The sequence below is a fragment of the Pezoporus flaviventris genome, unplaced genomic scaffold, assembly GCF_033815535.1.
Source record: "Pezoporus flaviventris isolate CSIRO_AGI_PZ_B2104156 unplaced genomic scaffold, CSIRO_AGI_Pfla_v1 ptg000015l, whole genome shotgun sequence".
Classification (NCBI taxonomy): domain Eukaryota; kingdom Metazoa; phylum Chordata; class Aves; order Psittaciformes; family Psittacidae; genus Pezoporus; species Pezoporus flaviventris.
In genome coordinates, this window is record NW_026892563.1 from 10,773,108 (window position 1) to 10,789,075 (window position 15,968).

At 37.0% G+C, this 15,968-nt stretch overlaps 1 protein-coding gene across 2 annotated transcripts in view; it reads left to right on the forward strand.

The window, feature by feature from the left end:
• USP9X (ubiquitin specific peptidase 9 X-linked) overlaps positions 1-15,968 on the forward strand; it is a 99,321-nt gene that overhangs the window by 68,567 nt on the left and 14,786 nt on the right. Inside the window, exons 26-34 of one of the 2 annotated variants that reach the window (XM_061453394.1) lie at positions 2,752-2,918; positions 8,520-8,628; positions 8,737-8,883; positions 8,994-9,140; positions 9,941-10,148; positions 12,486-12,706; positions 13,100-13,290; positions 13,741-13,914; positions 15,679-15,820. In XM_061453394.1, the coding sequence (XP_061309378.1) occupies positions 2,752-2,918; positions 8,520-8,628; positions 8,737-8,883; positions 8,994-9,140; positions 9,941-10,148; positions 12,486-12,706; positions 13,100-13,290; positions 13,741-13,914; positions 15,679-15,820 (1,506 nt within the window). Of the gene's footprint in view, positions 1-2,751; positions 2,919-8,519; positions 8,629-8,736; positions 8,884-8,993; positions 9,141-9,940; positions 10,164-12,485; positions 12,707-13,099; positions 13,291-13,740; positions 13,915-15,678; positions 15,821-15,968 lie in introns of both variants that reach the window. The other variant, XM_061453393.1, reaches the window with a different exon arrangement.

Consider the following 15,968-nt stretch of genomic DNA (forward strand, 5'->3'; position numbering starts at 1 on the left):
TTGGTTTGTTTTCTTTTTTAATTGACGTGATTAACTTGCATATAAAATGTAGTTTAGTTAGCATGACAGTCCAGGCATATGAAGATGTGCTCCTACATCTACACATCCATAGAATCATAGAACAGTTAGGGTTGGAAAGGACCTTAAGATCATCTAGTTCCAACCCCCCTGCCATGGGCAGGGACACTTCACACTAAACCATGTCACCCAAGGCTCTGTCCAACTTGGCCCTGGACACCGCCAGGGATGGAGCATTCACAGCTTCCTTGGGCAACCCATTCCAGTGCCTCACCACTCTCACAGTAAAGAACTTCCTCCTTATATGTAACCTGAACTTCCCCTGTTTAAGTTTTAACCCGTTACCCCTTGTCCTATCACTGCAGTCCCTCCCCCAGTATCCCTGTAGGCCCTCTTCAGATATTGGAAGGCTGCTCTCAGTTCTCCACGCAGCCTTCTGTTGTTCTCCAGGCTGAACAGCCCCAGTGTTTTCAGCAGTATTGTTCTAGAGAAAATACACCTAAAGGAAAATACACCTAAATGTCCTCCGGGTATTTTTCTGGGTGAAAATTTTGCAGTTAAGTTCTATAAGAATACTTTCAAACAATTGAAGTTTTAAAATAGTTGAAGTTTAAGCTGCACATGATCAGTCATCCTTCAGATGACTTTTTTATGATTATGATTATTTTTTATGATTATTATTGACACTTAACTTGACATTTGTAATAAATGGCAGCTGCATTTGATTTATGCTAGGCAAAAGGAAGTAAAAATGGTAGTGAAAAATATAAAAAGAGGAAGAAAATGCAGAAATAATAAGGGGGGATAAAGAACACTGTTAAAATAACATAGAAATTATTGCAGAAAAAAAGGAATATGAGGCATGAAAATACACACTTTCAGTATAAGAGAACTGTGTTTGGTTGTAGATGACAGAAAATATCTCCTGTGGTATTTTATAAAGATTGAATAAACCAGTGACTGACAAACACTGGCTTAGAGGAAAAAGTGTTTCAAGAAAAATGCTTTCAGTTTCCTGAGTTTACCACTAAATCTTAGACTTAGGTCATAGGAGTATTTTGCTGAGTCTATGGTGCAGAGATTTATCATTAAATGTTTGTTTAAGAACAAAAGCAGACTTATCTTTGTGAAGTCAGGAATGTCATGTCAGGATTCCTGAAAACATCAAAGGCAACTATGGTAAACTTTTTTACTATGAGCACTTAAGAGTAGTCTCATTAAGTATGACTTATGCAACAGTGTTGTGAGCGCTTTAAGAAGCTTCTGAACTTAACTGGTGAATTCAATTAGACTTTAAAGCCAAGATAAATTATTTTGAGAGCATAACTTTTATGGAGTCTCTTTTGCCTTCTGCCTAAAAATTCTGGTATGGGAGTCCTCTCAGTGGTTGAAAAAGGCTGTGTGTGACTTTCAGTGGTGTCAAACTGCCATTTTCTTATTATCTCAGAGAAGGCTCATACCCACCTGAAATACCACAACTATGCTGCTTGCACAAACTCATGAGCTCTTGGTGCCTGTGTATAGGGAAGTACTTCATTGAGTAGAAAATTCACTTTTCCTTTCTACTAGATCTCTGCACCCATGCAAAAATTATTTTCTTTCTACGTAGAGCTTCAGTACAGAAGCAGGTGCAGTCCTGAACTTGTTGAAAACATTTTGCTTTTACTTTCCTGTCTTGAGATATGTCAGAATTATGTCAGAATTACAGTGGCCTCCTGCTGCCGTGGTAGTGACTGTCCCTGATTTTTAGCTGTTGCACAAAGATAAAATAGTGTCTATTGCCAGACTGAGACATACTTCATTCTCTTCTACTGCTGTTTACAATTAGTTATCTCTTCTACATTGTAATCACCTCTTTCTGCCTACTTATTCTTGATACCTTTCCATGTATAAAACACTTAATGGCTGTAGTTAATGTTGCTAACCTGCAGCCAGGATTACTGGTGAGTTAAGATTGAAACCTACTCACATTCAGTTTCTTCAGAACTTCTTCAAGCTAATTAATTTTGGCTTAGATGGAGGACAGGGCTTGCTTTTTATTCTCAAGTATTATTTTGGAGAAATGTACTAAAATCAACTTGCTAGATTCAGTTTTTTGATTGAAAGAGTAACCTATGTACCAATTAAAAATATTATTCTTTCCTGTTTCAAAAATCACCATAGAATCTGTTTGAAAATTGTTTCAGATGCTTTGCGTTTCTGAAAAATAGTGAAGTGCTGAATAAATTCTAGCAGTATTAAGAAACTTCTGTTAAATAAGTTGTGAGTGTCAAAGCTTTGTAAAACTGAACTTCTTGAAGAGTTTTACAGCATTGTTGCCTTCCTGTGTTTAAGTAGTAACTGTTTCCAAAGCTTTAAACTTCAGGTTCTGAGTAGTAAAGAAAAACATCTTATTTAAGAATTAACCCAAGTACAAACCAAAAAAAAAAACCAACCCTAACATTATTAACTGTTGTAACTTTTGCCTATGAGCTTCCTGTTTCATTTCTGGCTCCTTAAGTTCATGCTTGGAAGCCTCCTTTGAGAAGCACAGTACTGGAAGTTCAGGTCATTCCACAGAGTGCTCTGAATCACATCTGAGTGGAGTGCATAGAATACTTGGCACTGATAATCACTTAGTATACAGATTTGTGGTTTGTGTTTGTGTTAAGAGTATGTACCTTGGAGCCAGTTGGGTTTCTTTGAATATTTTTTTTCTATACCCACTTTGTGTTCTCTTTTTTATCTTCACAGACAAATGCAGGAAATGAACCAGACATAGAAGATGAACAGGTTTGCTGTGAAGCACTGGAGGTGATGACCCTGTGTTTTGCTTTGATTCCAACAGCACTGGATGCACTCAGTAAAGAAAAGGCATGGCAGACATTTATCATTGATTTGCTATTGCACTGTCACAGCAAGTAAGTTTTGGTGTTTTGGTTGGTTTTTTAATCACAAAATCACAGAGTCATTAGGGTTGCAAGGGACCTCTGGAGATCATCTAACCCAAACCCCTCTGTCAAGGCAGGGCTACCTGGAGCAGGTTACACAGGAACATGTCCTGGTGGGGTTTAAATGCTGTCAGAAAGGGAGACTCCACGACTCCTCCTGGACAGCCTGTTCCAGTGTTCTGCCACCCTCAATGTAAATAAGTTCTTCCTCATGTTGAGGCGAAATGTCTTGTGTTTTAGTTTATGCACAACTCTCCTTGTCCTCTTGCTGGATGAGGAGCAATTATTTTACAATTCAAAATTAATATAAAGCCTAAACACAGAGCAGTGACTTCTTATTTAAGTGATTTTTCTCTGCAGTTGTTTTAATTTATTGTTTAGCAATATAAATCTGTAATTTGGATACCTGTCCTAAAGTGGCAGCTGTATCAGTTCCATCTTCTTTGTGCTCATAAGGAGGATATTGTGAAGCAAGATGGATGCCAGATAATGTGTTACTGATGGCTTTAGAACAACTTTAAAATCGTAGGTAATTTGTTTTTCAGAAGTTGTGTGAATACTCACTACATTAGAACATTTAAGTAACTTAGGTATAGAAGAACTTTCTTATACTTCTGCTAAATAAAGGCAAAACACAGTACTAAGTACTAGCAGTTTGAGGAGAGGGGGAATTTAAGATTAATCCTCTGATTTTTGTACTGGAGTGGCACACTTCTGAGTTCTCATGTGACACATGTTTTACATGGAGCTGTCACACTGGGGAGAGACAGGAAAAACTATCAGGAGCTGCCAGGAGCTATGTGTGTCTGTTGCCCTGCAGTCTTGCCCCTTGGAGTTAGGGGATCTCTTGTTATCTCCAGGCTTTTCCTACACATCTGCTCAGACAGCATCTGCGCAATACAGCATCTGTGCAATGTGCGTCTTGTGACTTTTAGCCCATCTAAAATTGTGGAGTATTGGGCAGGGGGGTGTTTTTCAAAGCTATCCGGGTGGAAAGTTTTGGTATGTTGCTATTAAACTTAGTTACTGGTGCTTTGAATTGTTACTAAAGATCTAATTCTAGTTTTGTCAGATATGTATTATGTTAACTTTTCATTGAGAAATGACAGAGATCAGAAATTAGTGGCATTATATAAGCCTTTCAGTACATTTTAAATGGAGTCAGATTGTGATGCTCTCAGGTGAACAGGGTCAGAATTTCAGCAGCATGTTTTCTTGTTTCTACTTTCCTAGGTAAAACAGGTTGCTAAGTCTCATGTTCAGGAATATTCACATTCAGTTTTTTCAGAACTTCTATTTAATTAGTTTTGGCTTAGATGGAGGAAGAGCCTTGCTTTTATTCTCAAGTATTTATTTTAGAGAAATGTATCAAAATCGACACGCTTGAGTCAAATCTTTAATTGAAAGAGTAACGCGTGTACCAATTAGAAATACTATTCTATTTTAAAAATCACCACAGCAACTATGTTTGAAAATTGTTTCAGCTACTTTGTGTTTCTGAAAAAACAGTGAAGTGCTGAATAAATTCTAGCAAGAAACATGTTTTGCAGTTTTACTTTTCTAGGTAAAATAGGTTGATAAGTCTTATGTTCAGGAATATTCACCATAACAAAATAATCAGTGGTATCATCAGAATATCTCTTTATAATGAATTATTTGCACATTCTGGTGAAACCGTGGAGTGTTGTTATTGGAATCTCACAAGCTTTATTAGTTTGCAACCTGTGTTATAGGATGTTGAATTTTCAGGTTCACTGAAGCTTGTTATTATCATTGAAGTTAGACAAGTTTAACAAAACATGCTGGCAAATATACGTTGTAACTTTACACATTAAATGGAACAAGCTGTCTTTCACTATTTTTGGTAACTTTCAAGGCTGATGAGTAAGAAATCACTACATTTTATTTTTAAAAACATCAACAGTTGATACCAAGTTACTATTTTGACAGTAAGTGTATGTTGGCCACATGTCACATTTGGAGCACCAGTACAACTGAATAGCATGGGCAAGTGTCAGTGCCCCATCCTTTGATTTTTTTTTTTTCTTTTTTTATTTTTTAATTTTTAGTATCTGTCTGAAGATTTATAAGATCTGTGGCTTTTTAACATAATCTTAACTGTGAAAATACAAGTAATGAGTGATAATTTCTATAATAAATGTCACTGTAGTTATTTGACTTTGTGCTTTATATTTGGAGTTAAGGTGACATTTCTCAAGTGCTCACCAGCATTTATTTATATTTCAGTTAGTGTTTGGTATCAACACTTACCACTCTTTCTGTCTTTGAAACTGCAGACGCTCTTCATGAGGATTTTTCTATTCTGGTTGTATTTCTTTAATGAAGTGGACTCTTGGTTCTAATCAGAACTTCTATAAGTCTTAAACAGTTTAGTCTCTGAATTTCATTTTGCAGATTGCATCTAACACAGTTTGTGATGGAGATAGAACGGCATCTTAGCAAAACCTAGTCTTGATTTAAAGATTGGAATATCTGTTGTGGTTTTGCCAGTTTCTTCTGATGATTACTCTTGCTGATTTGAGCTTTGTTGACTGAATTTGAACCCCAGCTGTATGATGATATTATGCCTACTGAATAGTTAATTGTTGTACTTTTCTTCCTAAAATACTGGAAGAAACAATCTGTGTGGGCTTCTCTTTCCGCGTGTGTGTTGGCATGTCAGCCCAAGTCTGAACAGCTGTGTTTTAATTCCCTGGATATGTTAGCTTCTTGCCCTTTAATAATAAGAGTAGCATTAATAGATGTGGTTGGTTTGTTTTGTCGGAGGGGATAAAATTTTTAAGGGCTTCTCTTCTCCAAGTGAACTGCTGCTCAGCTCCTTATCTCTGCTTTTTTTTTCCCTCTACCAGAATGGGAAATGAGCTGAATTTATTGTATGGAGAAATGCTTCATATTGTCAGTAGAAGCTAACCTTTGAGCTGTCTTCTCTCATATGCTTGTAAAACTTTTGATACATCTGATAATCTCACTTTGAATGCAGCTGTTCATTAGTACATGATAGAACAGCATTAAATATGAGTAGAAACAGAAGACTGCTTTGAAAATAAAGACTGTGAAGTAATCAAAAAAAAAAGCTCTTCTGACTTAATGTGGAAACAAATCAGTGTTTACAGTGTAGAGAAAGTTTAGCAAATACTGGGCAGAATTCTGAATATCCTTTCAACTATTGTTCTCTAATCTGGTATCATCAATTGAAAAACAATGTGAGAAAAAATATGCATGTGAGAAAATGTTTTTGGTGAACCATAAAAGACAAGGAAGATGGTCAAGTTCAGATCTCACAAATACAGTCTTTCTGGAAAAGATTTGGATGGACTGGTGGGTTTTGTTTGTTTATTTCAGACTTCAAGATTTTACGGGCCTAATGCTGTTTCCTCATAGCATAACCATGCTACCTATAAATTGAGAAACATAATGCAAAATGCTTAATACTGAATACTAGAGCAGTTCTTGCACTCTAAGGTAATTGATTTTATAGTGGTAACGCCTGAATATAAGAATGACTTGGGCAGCTGAACAGTTAGTCCTAAAATGACCCTGGAACCCAGAAGTGTTCCAGCTGATGGCTGCAAACTGTTCAGTGGTCATACATATGTGGCCCACATAAATAAAATTTCTTACTGCCTGTGGAAAGCAGTGGCACCTATATCCATTGAAGAGGCTGACTTCTGCTAACTAGGCAGAAGTCTGTATCCTGGGGCTGTCAATGAGATGGGATTCAAATTGCCTGCTGCCTTGATCGGAGGCATTTGGCCTTCAGCTGTTTTGTTGGATGAGTGTAAGTTCACCATGCAAATGTCCTGCCAGTTCTATGCTGTTGTCATGGTGTCTTAACGTGGCACAAAATGCCTATATTAAGGCAGCTATATCCATCCCATGGCTTCTTAAGAGCACTTAGATTGTTACAGCCTCATGAAAGTTTAATACTTGTGTTCAAATATTTCATGCTAATTAGAGACATAACAGTGTGAAGTCTGTGTTTCATTGGTCACATTTCTACTTTAGGAAAATACCACCTTTATGTGTTTCATTCTGCCTTGAAATGCATGAACCTGAGGAATGTCTGTGTGTTCTGTCCCAGGCAATTGAAGGGTTATATCTGAAAATAAATTTCTGTGAGTTTTATGGAAATGTCAGCTCAGCAATCAGATCAGATAAAATGTCAATTATTCTGAAGAACAAAACAGACCCCATACATCCCATGGCCTTCTGCAATTCAAAGAAATGTAGTAGAACTTGCAGTGATCAGGCAAGGGTGACAAGGGAGATCAAAGCTCTGAAATTATTTCCATCTGAGGAACAGGTGAATAGCTTGGGGCACTTAGTATTGGTGTAGAGATCCATGGTGGGAGGAGAATACCACAGAGACTTTTAAAGTCAGACGTAGCAGAGAGAAGAAAGAGAACATTCTGTGTATGAGAATTTCATGAGCATAACATGTAAGCAGTGTAAACCTTTAGTTTGGAAATAGTTTGAGGGGTTGTTCATTAATTTGTCCAGTGAGGGCTATGAAATACTGCTTTGGTTAGTCTTCCTGAACCACAGATTGTTAGAAGCTGAGAGAACATTCTGGAGAACTGTCACTGCATGCTTCCCTGTTCTTGTGCACTTTCCTAGGTGTGTACCAGAGGCAGAGTGCTTAGCTACCTGCATCTTTTGCTCTGACCTCTGATCATGCTTGCATGTCTTTTGAAGCATGGTGAAGTTAACTGCAGGTGAAGGAACTCTGAGGGAAATAGGATTCTTTGTGTGCTTGCCACGGGGACCTCATGGGTAGAAAACAATGACAGCCGCAACCAGAAGTACACTGTAAAATTCGGTTTCTTATGTTGAGATACTTCATAAAGCACAGCATTAATTTGTGTTCTCTCCCCACACAAGCAGAGTTGTTTCTAAATTTTCACAAGATACAATGCTGAGGCAGTCTTGCAACTGGAAAGAATAGGGTTTGCCTTAAATTACGTTTTTTCCTCAAGCTTATCTGTTCCTATATTATGCCAGTGCTTAGATTAAGTTTATAGGTGGAAAATGTCTTTTAATTCTAGCCTCTTGAATTTTCAGGGGGTCATCTTTTCTGATTTCTTACTAATGATAAATTTTGATCGCTTCAGATGCTGAGCAGGCTGCCAAAGTAATACGTAAGAGCAGTTTTACTAGGGCAGTTCTAGTGTGTCTTTCAGGCACAGCTGGTGCTTGAAAATTAAAAAAACACAGAAAAGAATTATTTAGGGTTGCATATTGCTTGTTGCATTATGCAGTATTTGGTGGCAGTTGTGAAGGTTTAGTGGTTAGCTGCTAATAAATGTCTTTTTACCTTTAAATATTTGATTTGTGGAACAGGTTTTGTAATAGTAATTCAAATTATATAAAATTCCACTGCAAGGCAAAACAATATGATGAATGGACAATAATTAAAGCATTCCCATTTCTTACATTATGTGCAGTTATAGAGAATGGCATCGAGCAGATAAGCAGAAATATTATTTTTTTTTTAATATCCTGTTTGGATCGGAAGGTTGAGTTTAATGCTTCTGTTAAATGATTTTTCAGAACTGTTCGTCAGATGGCACAGGAGCAATTCTTTTTAATGGCTACCAGGTGTTGCATGGGGCAGAGACCTCTCCTTTTCTTCATTACCCTGCTGTTTACTGTCCTAGGGGTAAGTTTTTAGAGGTAAAGGCTTCAGTAGAGTTAGGCTTCTGTTAGGGTTGCACTCTTAAGTAGAAGCATGTTTGAATTGCATATTATTTGTTTCTTGTTTACATAGAGTACTGCAAGAGAGCGAGCTAAGCATTCTGGAGATTACTTCACTCTCTTAAGACATCTTCTTAACTATGCTTACAACAGTAGTATTAACGTACCCAATGCTGAAGTTCTTCTCAATAATGAAATTGACTGGCTTAAGAGGATTAGGGTAAGTTTCAGGATCAATTTATTTCTAATAATCATTTTTTTACTACTTTGATGTGAAATAAGTTTTACGCTTATATATATATATTATGCTAACTTTTGCCTTAATTACAGGATGAAGTGAAAAGAACAGGGGAAACTGGTGTCGAAGAAACTATCTTAGAGGGTCACCTTGGAGTAACAAAAGAGTTGTTAGCATTCCAGACACCTGAAAAGAAATACCATATTGGTTGTGAAAAAGGAGGTGCAAATCTCATTAAAGTAGGTTCAGACTTTTTGATGTATGGAGTTTTTTGATGATATTTGGGGAGGGTGTTAAATACAAAGAGGTAAAAACAAGCCTTGCGTCTTGTGGTCTGTAACCATAAAAGATCTCAGTTTAAGTATTTGAAAAGGGCTTCCAGTCGGGGTTTAAAATTTTTTTTAAAATACATGTTTCATTCATAAGAGCACTTAACATTCTCATTCTTTGGAACCATGGCATATGGAGTCGCTGTGACCTTGTGAACTGTTATCCCAAGAGCAAACATCACACAGGGATAGTGAGCTAGATACAGGATGGTCCTGTACAGGACTGTTTTCTCTCATTACCCCTGTATTGTCTTTTCGTCACATGTTCCTAATTAGTGCTGTTAACGTTTATGGCAGGTTTGAACAAATGCATGATGTCTGAGTGTCTCTTTCAACAGTCATGTCTTCTTTGTACCTTTGATATTATACAGCAGGAATGTTGTTTTTTCCAACAGTAATTGGTAAAGAGCTTTGTAGATAATATTGGTTGGACAAAACAAAAATTTTACCAATCAAGAAAAATAACAGATGTATTTTTAACTTGTAGTGGGGGGTGGTTTTGCAGGGAACCACATTAAAATGGAGTTATTCTGTTCTAAATTTAAAAGCTTATGATGGTGTTGGTCTCAATTTTAACTCGAGTGTTTTAAGTACTACTCTGTTTCTCAGACATTCATTTACATAATAATACTTACTCTGTTGCTAATACAAATTTATACAGTAACAGGTGATTTATTTTCCTTGTTTTGTTTTGTTTTTTTTCCCTGCAGGAGTTGATAGATGATTTCATCTTTCCAGCATCAAATGTTTATCTACAATACATGAGAAATGGAGAATTGCCTGCTGAGCAGGCTATACCAGTCTGTAGTTCACCAGCTACTATTAACGCTGGGTTTGAGCTACTAGTTGCATTAGCAGTTGGATGTGTACGAAATCTCAAACAGATAGTAGACACGTTGACTGAAATGTATTACATAGGTACAGCAATCACTAGTATGTAATATTTTTAATTATCTGTTTTCTACTTTTTAATGTATATATTATGCCTAGGTTTTGTTTATATTGTCAACTGAACTAGATGCTATATGTTTTAGTTTGTGGCATGTTTGTGGCTGCTTTAATGTTGCAACATCAAGCTGTCAAAAATCTAGAAAAGTTTGTCAGTGTAGCCTTTCTCTTTTCTTCTTTATGTGGCAAATGTACTGACTTGCATTACACAGTTGCATCCAAGTTCCAGACCCAGTCACTTGCAGTCAGACCCCCACCTACCCCGACCTGGCTGCTCCCCTTTGTCTGTGCCAGCTCCCAGGAACCTCATTCTGTCTGTATCTTCTACTTTTGCCTCATCATTTCAGGCTCTGCCTAACCAATCCAAGAAACTCATCAGGTATCTTTGGCTTAGTTTTAGTGCCAGTCTCTTGGTTGTTCACTTAATTTGTCATCGTTGTCCAGACACAGACACAGGTCCACTGTCCTATTTAGTTCTTTACTTACTCTCTGCTTGTTGTGGTCCTTCCTCCGATGTTTGTGCTCTCGGTTCTGGCCTTGTCTCAGCACAGCTCTGCACTCAAAGCAACTTTCTCCTCACTGGAGAAAGATTATAGCAATTGCAGTATGTACAGAAACTTGCAAATATTAAGTGTTTCAAAAGCTGGTATTCAAATGAGGCAAGCTAATACCCACAAGGGTGACAAAAGGCTCATACTTAACGTAGATTTTTGTTACCAATAAAAAGCATGTAAGACTTGCTTCTTTCTTAAAAAATGAATGAAAAGAGTATTTTCTGCAGCCCTAAATGGGATAAGTAACTATTTTGGCTGTAATATTGACAGGGAAAAGAGAAAGAAAGATAGGGAGAGGGGGAAGAGGTGAGTGGAACAACTGAAAACAAGCAAAACCAAGTTTGTCTGGGAAGAAAGGCTTGGAGTGTTGGGGTTGTTCAGCTGTGAAAGAGAAGGCTCTGGGGAGATCAGCTTTTCAGTACTTAGGGGGAGTTTATAAGAAAGGTGGAAAGAGACTTTTTATCATGGCCTGTAGTGACAGAATAGGGGCCAATGATTTTAAACTGAAAGAGGGTAGATTTAGATAGGAAGGAAGTTCTTTACTGTGAGGGTGGTGAGGCACTGGAACAGGTTGCCCAGAGGACTTGTGACTACTCCATCCCTGGAAGCGTTTAAGGTTGGACAGGACTTTGAGCAACCTGGTCTAGTGGAAGATGTCCCTACCCATGGCGGGGGTTGGAACTGGGTGATCTTGAAAGTCCCTTCCAACCCAAGCCGTTCTATGATTAAAATATATTTAAACTTTTAGAGTTTAGCAAAATTATAAGCAACTACAAAGAGTTTCCCATAGTGGGAATTGTCCGCTACCTCTCAGAATGGCAGTGCTACTTACCCAGTTGGTGGTATCACTGAGTCATCTGAGGTTTTTTCAATCTCCCTGTCCAGTTCCATCTCAAATGAATAAATGAAATGGGCAGCTTTATGGTTTATCCCCCTGCCTCATCCTTTTTTCTTCATCCTTTTCTCTTGGGAATTGTTTCCTATCACCTCACAATTAGAAAGATTTTATGGCATTTCCTTGCACTCAGTTATTTGGTAAGCACAGTAGAACACCAGTTCTCCATGGTATGAGACAGAAAAGGGAACACATGTATGAACTGTGCATGCTCTGTCTGTCATATACCAAATATAGCTTGCTTGCAAATGTGCATGATCTCGTATTATTTTTGTGTTAAAACCACAGAACAAAAGGTTAATGTAGTAAACCTGTGATTGTAAATGTACTGTGAAGAGATGTGAGAGGTCTGAGGGAGAAGAATCAGGAGGGAAAAAAAAAAAAATCTGTCACAAGGTCATATAAATAGCATTATCTAACACTGTTTCCTATCCTGGCAAGGGAAAGTGAGGCATACATGAAATTTTCCGATTTTAAAAACATTGCACATTTGTGAAAGGCATTATAAATTGGCTATACACTCTAGATTCATTCAGCTGAGTTCTTCAGCTAAGAAACTTGCTGGTATTGAGAGAAGACTTCTGTTTGATACAAAAATAGACTGAATTTTTGTCTGGCCACCTTTTGAGTTATGCAATTGGTAAAATAGTTTAATGGTAGGATTACAGGTAGAAATACTGATCATAGAAGTTGTGTTTATTTTAGCAATTAAGTTGTCCGGTGAAACATTTGCTTTACTGAATTGCAGAGTGATACAGACTAGTACTAATATTGTGCAACTGCCCTTTGTATTGCATTGATATTCTGATTCTTTTGTAATAAAATTGTTTCTAATCACATTCTGCTATTTTCTTCTAGCTTGTGAAGCGCTCACAGAATGGGAATATCTACCACCTGTTGGGCCTCGACCACCAAAGGGATTTGTAGGGCTAAAAAATGCTGGTGCCACTTGTTACATGAATTCAGTCATTCAGCAGCTGTACATGATTCCAGCCATCAGGAATGGGATTCTTGCAATTGAAGGCACAGGCAGTGATGTAGATGATGACATGTCTGGGGATGAAAAGCAGGACAATGAGGTAAATTTAATTATTCAGAACTTGCTTATCTTTGGAATAGAATTCTTTTTTAGGAAAAGGTTATAACAAATTCAGGTTTCTTATCACTTTTCTTTCCACTGCTGGCAGTGGGGGCAGTGGCATAATGTTTCTTATTTGAATAGGCTCACTGCCAGAGAGGCAGTTCAAAAGTTCCAGGTAGCAGGGTTTGCAGACTTCCTCCTCATGGATTTTCACTTGAAAGCACCATACACTAATTCTGCCAACAGAACTCCGTTAATGCATACCAAGACACTTGTTTCTTCAGATGAGAATATGAAGCGCTTTAGATTGTTAAATTAAACAAGGGATACAACTGGCTATAAGACAGCTATGTATCAAAATTAATAGCACAAATTTTCTTCTGCTTTTCAGAGCAATGTTGACCCAAGAGATGATGTGTTTGGTTATCCACATCAGTATGAAGACAAACCAGCACTGAGTAAAACAGAAGATAGAAAAGAGTACAATATTGGAGTTCTGAGACATCTCCAAGTAATTTTTGGTCATTTAGCGGCTTCCAGGCTACAGTACTATGTACCAAGAGGGTTTTGGAAACAATTTAGGTAAATAGAAAACTTAGTATTGATGTTTGTTCACTGGGCCACTGAAATGCCACAAAACTAACTGTAATAGAAGAAATGACAGGAATATTAAGTGTAAATTAGCAGAACTTGTTGAGCCTTGCATCTGTTATCCTACCTTTTTACCATTCTGTAGAAGTCTCTTGAAAAACCAAAGCTTACAGCAAGATGGTTATTTGGAATTCTAGTAGTTCTTGAGCTTGATATCGAGAGTGAATTAGCTATGATGTTATACACAAAAGCTTGCTTTTACTTATCAGTAAGTGTTGAGGACAGTGTAAGAGGTGGTATCCTACATCACAAACCAGCAAATAGTCTTGGTCAGTAAGAAAGAGGGATGAATAGTGTGAATAGTGATTGGTTTTTTTTTTTTAATAAATTGTTGGGGAACAAACCCAAAAATATTTGACAAGAATGTGCTTTTGTTTTCAGACTTTGGGGTGAACCTGTAAATCTACGTGAACAACATGATGCTTTAGAATTTTTTAATTCCTTAGTGGACAGTTTAGATGAAGCTTTAAAAGCTTTGGGCCATCCAGCAATGTTAAGTAAAGTTCTAGGAGGGTCCTTTGCTGATCAGAAGATTTGTCAAGGATGCCCACATCGGTAAGTGTTTAAGATTCTTCTTCCAGGAAAAGCAACCTGTGTTTTTATCCTTATGAAAATGAGTAAAGAGCCAAGAGTAGGTTCTTTGTGTGGTTTTGGTGTTGGTTTGGTTTGTTGTTTTGTTGGGGATTTTTTAAAGCTAATAGAATTCGGTATGTTTTTTCTACAGCATTGATTTTTCTACATTGATTTGGCTTCAGGTGCTTTGAAATACTTGATTATTACTTCTACCTAACAGTTCTATGTGAAGTGTTGTGTATTGATCAGCAGAGGAAAAGATAAAGTTTTTCCATGTTGAGAGTGAAAACAGTTTAGGGACCATGCAGTGTATAAAGTTTTAAGACGTAGGAAACAGATGTTGCTGGCTTCTGTCTCCCACAGTGTGTGGATAATGCTGACCCAAGTATGAATCTTTAATTCCAATGAGTGAAACCCTGTTCATACTCACTATGTAAGCTGTAACTAGGAATAATAGTGTAAAGAAGTTTATCTTAAGGTTTTTGCTATATGTTTAAATAACTTAAAATGTGAACATTGAAGTTCAGCTTCATACAGGGTATGTAAAAAACCACCTGTATCGAATCAGACTGAAGTTCTTTGGTGCACCATCTTGATGATGGTGATCAATGACAAATGCTTTCTGGAGGAATAGAACTAGGCATTGTACAGTTGTACTTCTAGACTTTCTTCTGTCCTTCTTGAGGTGGATGATTAAAATTATGTGCAAGGTTCAAGATGGCCTAATGATGGACTTGTTTTTTTTCAGCAGTTGGCTTTTTTTGTAATCGTGTTTTGTATCACTAACAGTTGGCCTTCTTACTGTTCACAACATCTTTCAGATCCTCTCTGCTGCTTACATGATAGACAAATATTATCTATCGTTACAGAATTCTGCTGGATTTGTGTAACTGTACTTCTTAATAAAAATTTTACCCTGATAGTTTAGGGAGGACAGAACTGATGGCAAACTAAACTATTGGATTTGGGGTATGACAAAGCCTTTCTGAATTTGTAAGTTATTTCATAGATGAATGAATAATGCTGTTCTGGTTGAAGTGTTTCTAAATATTAATTTATTCACTGTTACAGAACCTTTTATATGTGTGATTGCATATCCGAGAAACAAGCCCTGCAGGGTTATGTTGGAATAGATGCAACTTTTAAAGTTTATTTATCACTTCTTTAGCCTTAAAAACAAAAACAAAACAAAAACACCCACAAAAACCAACCAACCAAAAAACGTTTCCAAGATGTTTTAACTGGTTTTGTCTCAAGCATTGCTGTTTCATTGCTAGGCAATGGTTTAAAGGTTGTGTCATAACACAATAAATTAAATTCAGTCAGTCAAGAATATGTGAAGTGATTGGAAAAAATACTCTACTTTGCTGTCTGTGCTTCTCTACCAGCTTAAGTTAGCCAAGAGTCTGTCATGCTACTTAAACTGCATTAAAAACAAGATGTGCCAGAGATTTAATTTCCATGATCTTTTCAGTGAATTTGAGGCATACAGGTAATTTCTATGATGTTCATAAAATAACTATAATTAATGCAGATCAAAAAGTACAGTGTGCAGATACTGTAAGGTAATTGTAGGAAGACTGCAATAAAAAAAAGAGTTCTTTTTTCACTTCTTAGCTACTTTTGCCAGAAGTTGACATCAAGTGCTGAATAAAACTTTTGTAGTAAGGTGCTGTGTAGCAACTGTAAAACATAAAAGTTGAGCATGTTACTACCTTTCTTTTACACTTGTCTGTTCATTGGTAGGTACGAATGCGAGGAATCCTTCACAACTCTGAATGTAGATATAAGAAATCACCAAAACCTTCTTGATTCTTTGGAACAGTACGTCAAAGGAGATTTATTGGAAGGAGCAAATGCATATCATTGTGAAAAATGCAACAAAAAGGTAATGATTCCTTACATATTACAGTTGCATACAACTGTGATGTTACAGCTGTACTAAGGTTAGTCTTAGTTCATGTTCAGGGAAAATAAAATCCTTTAATTACTGAATTCAGTTGTTGCTAGGAGTATGTGAATGGAAACTTAAGAGC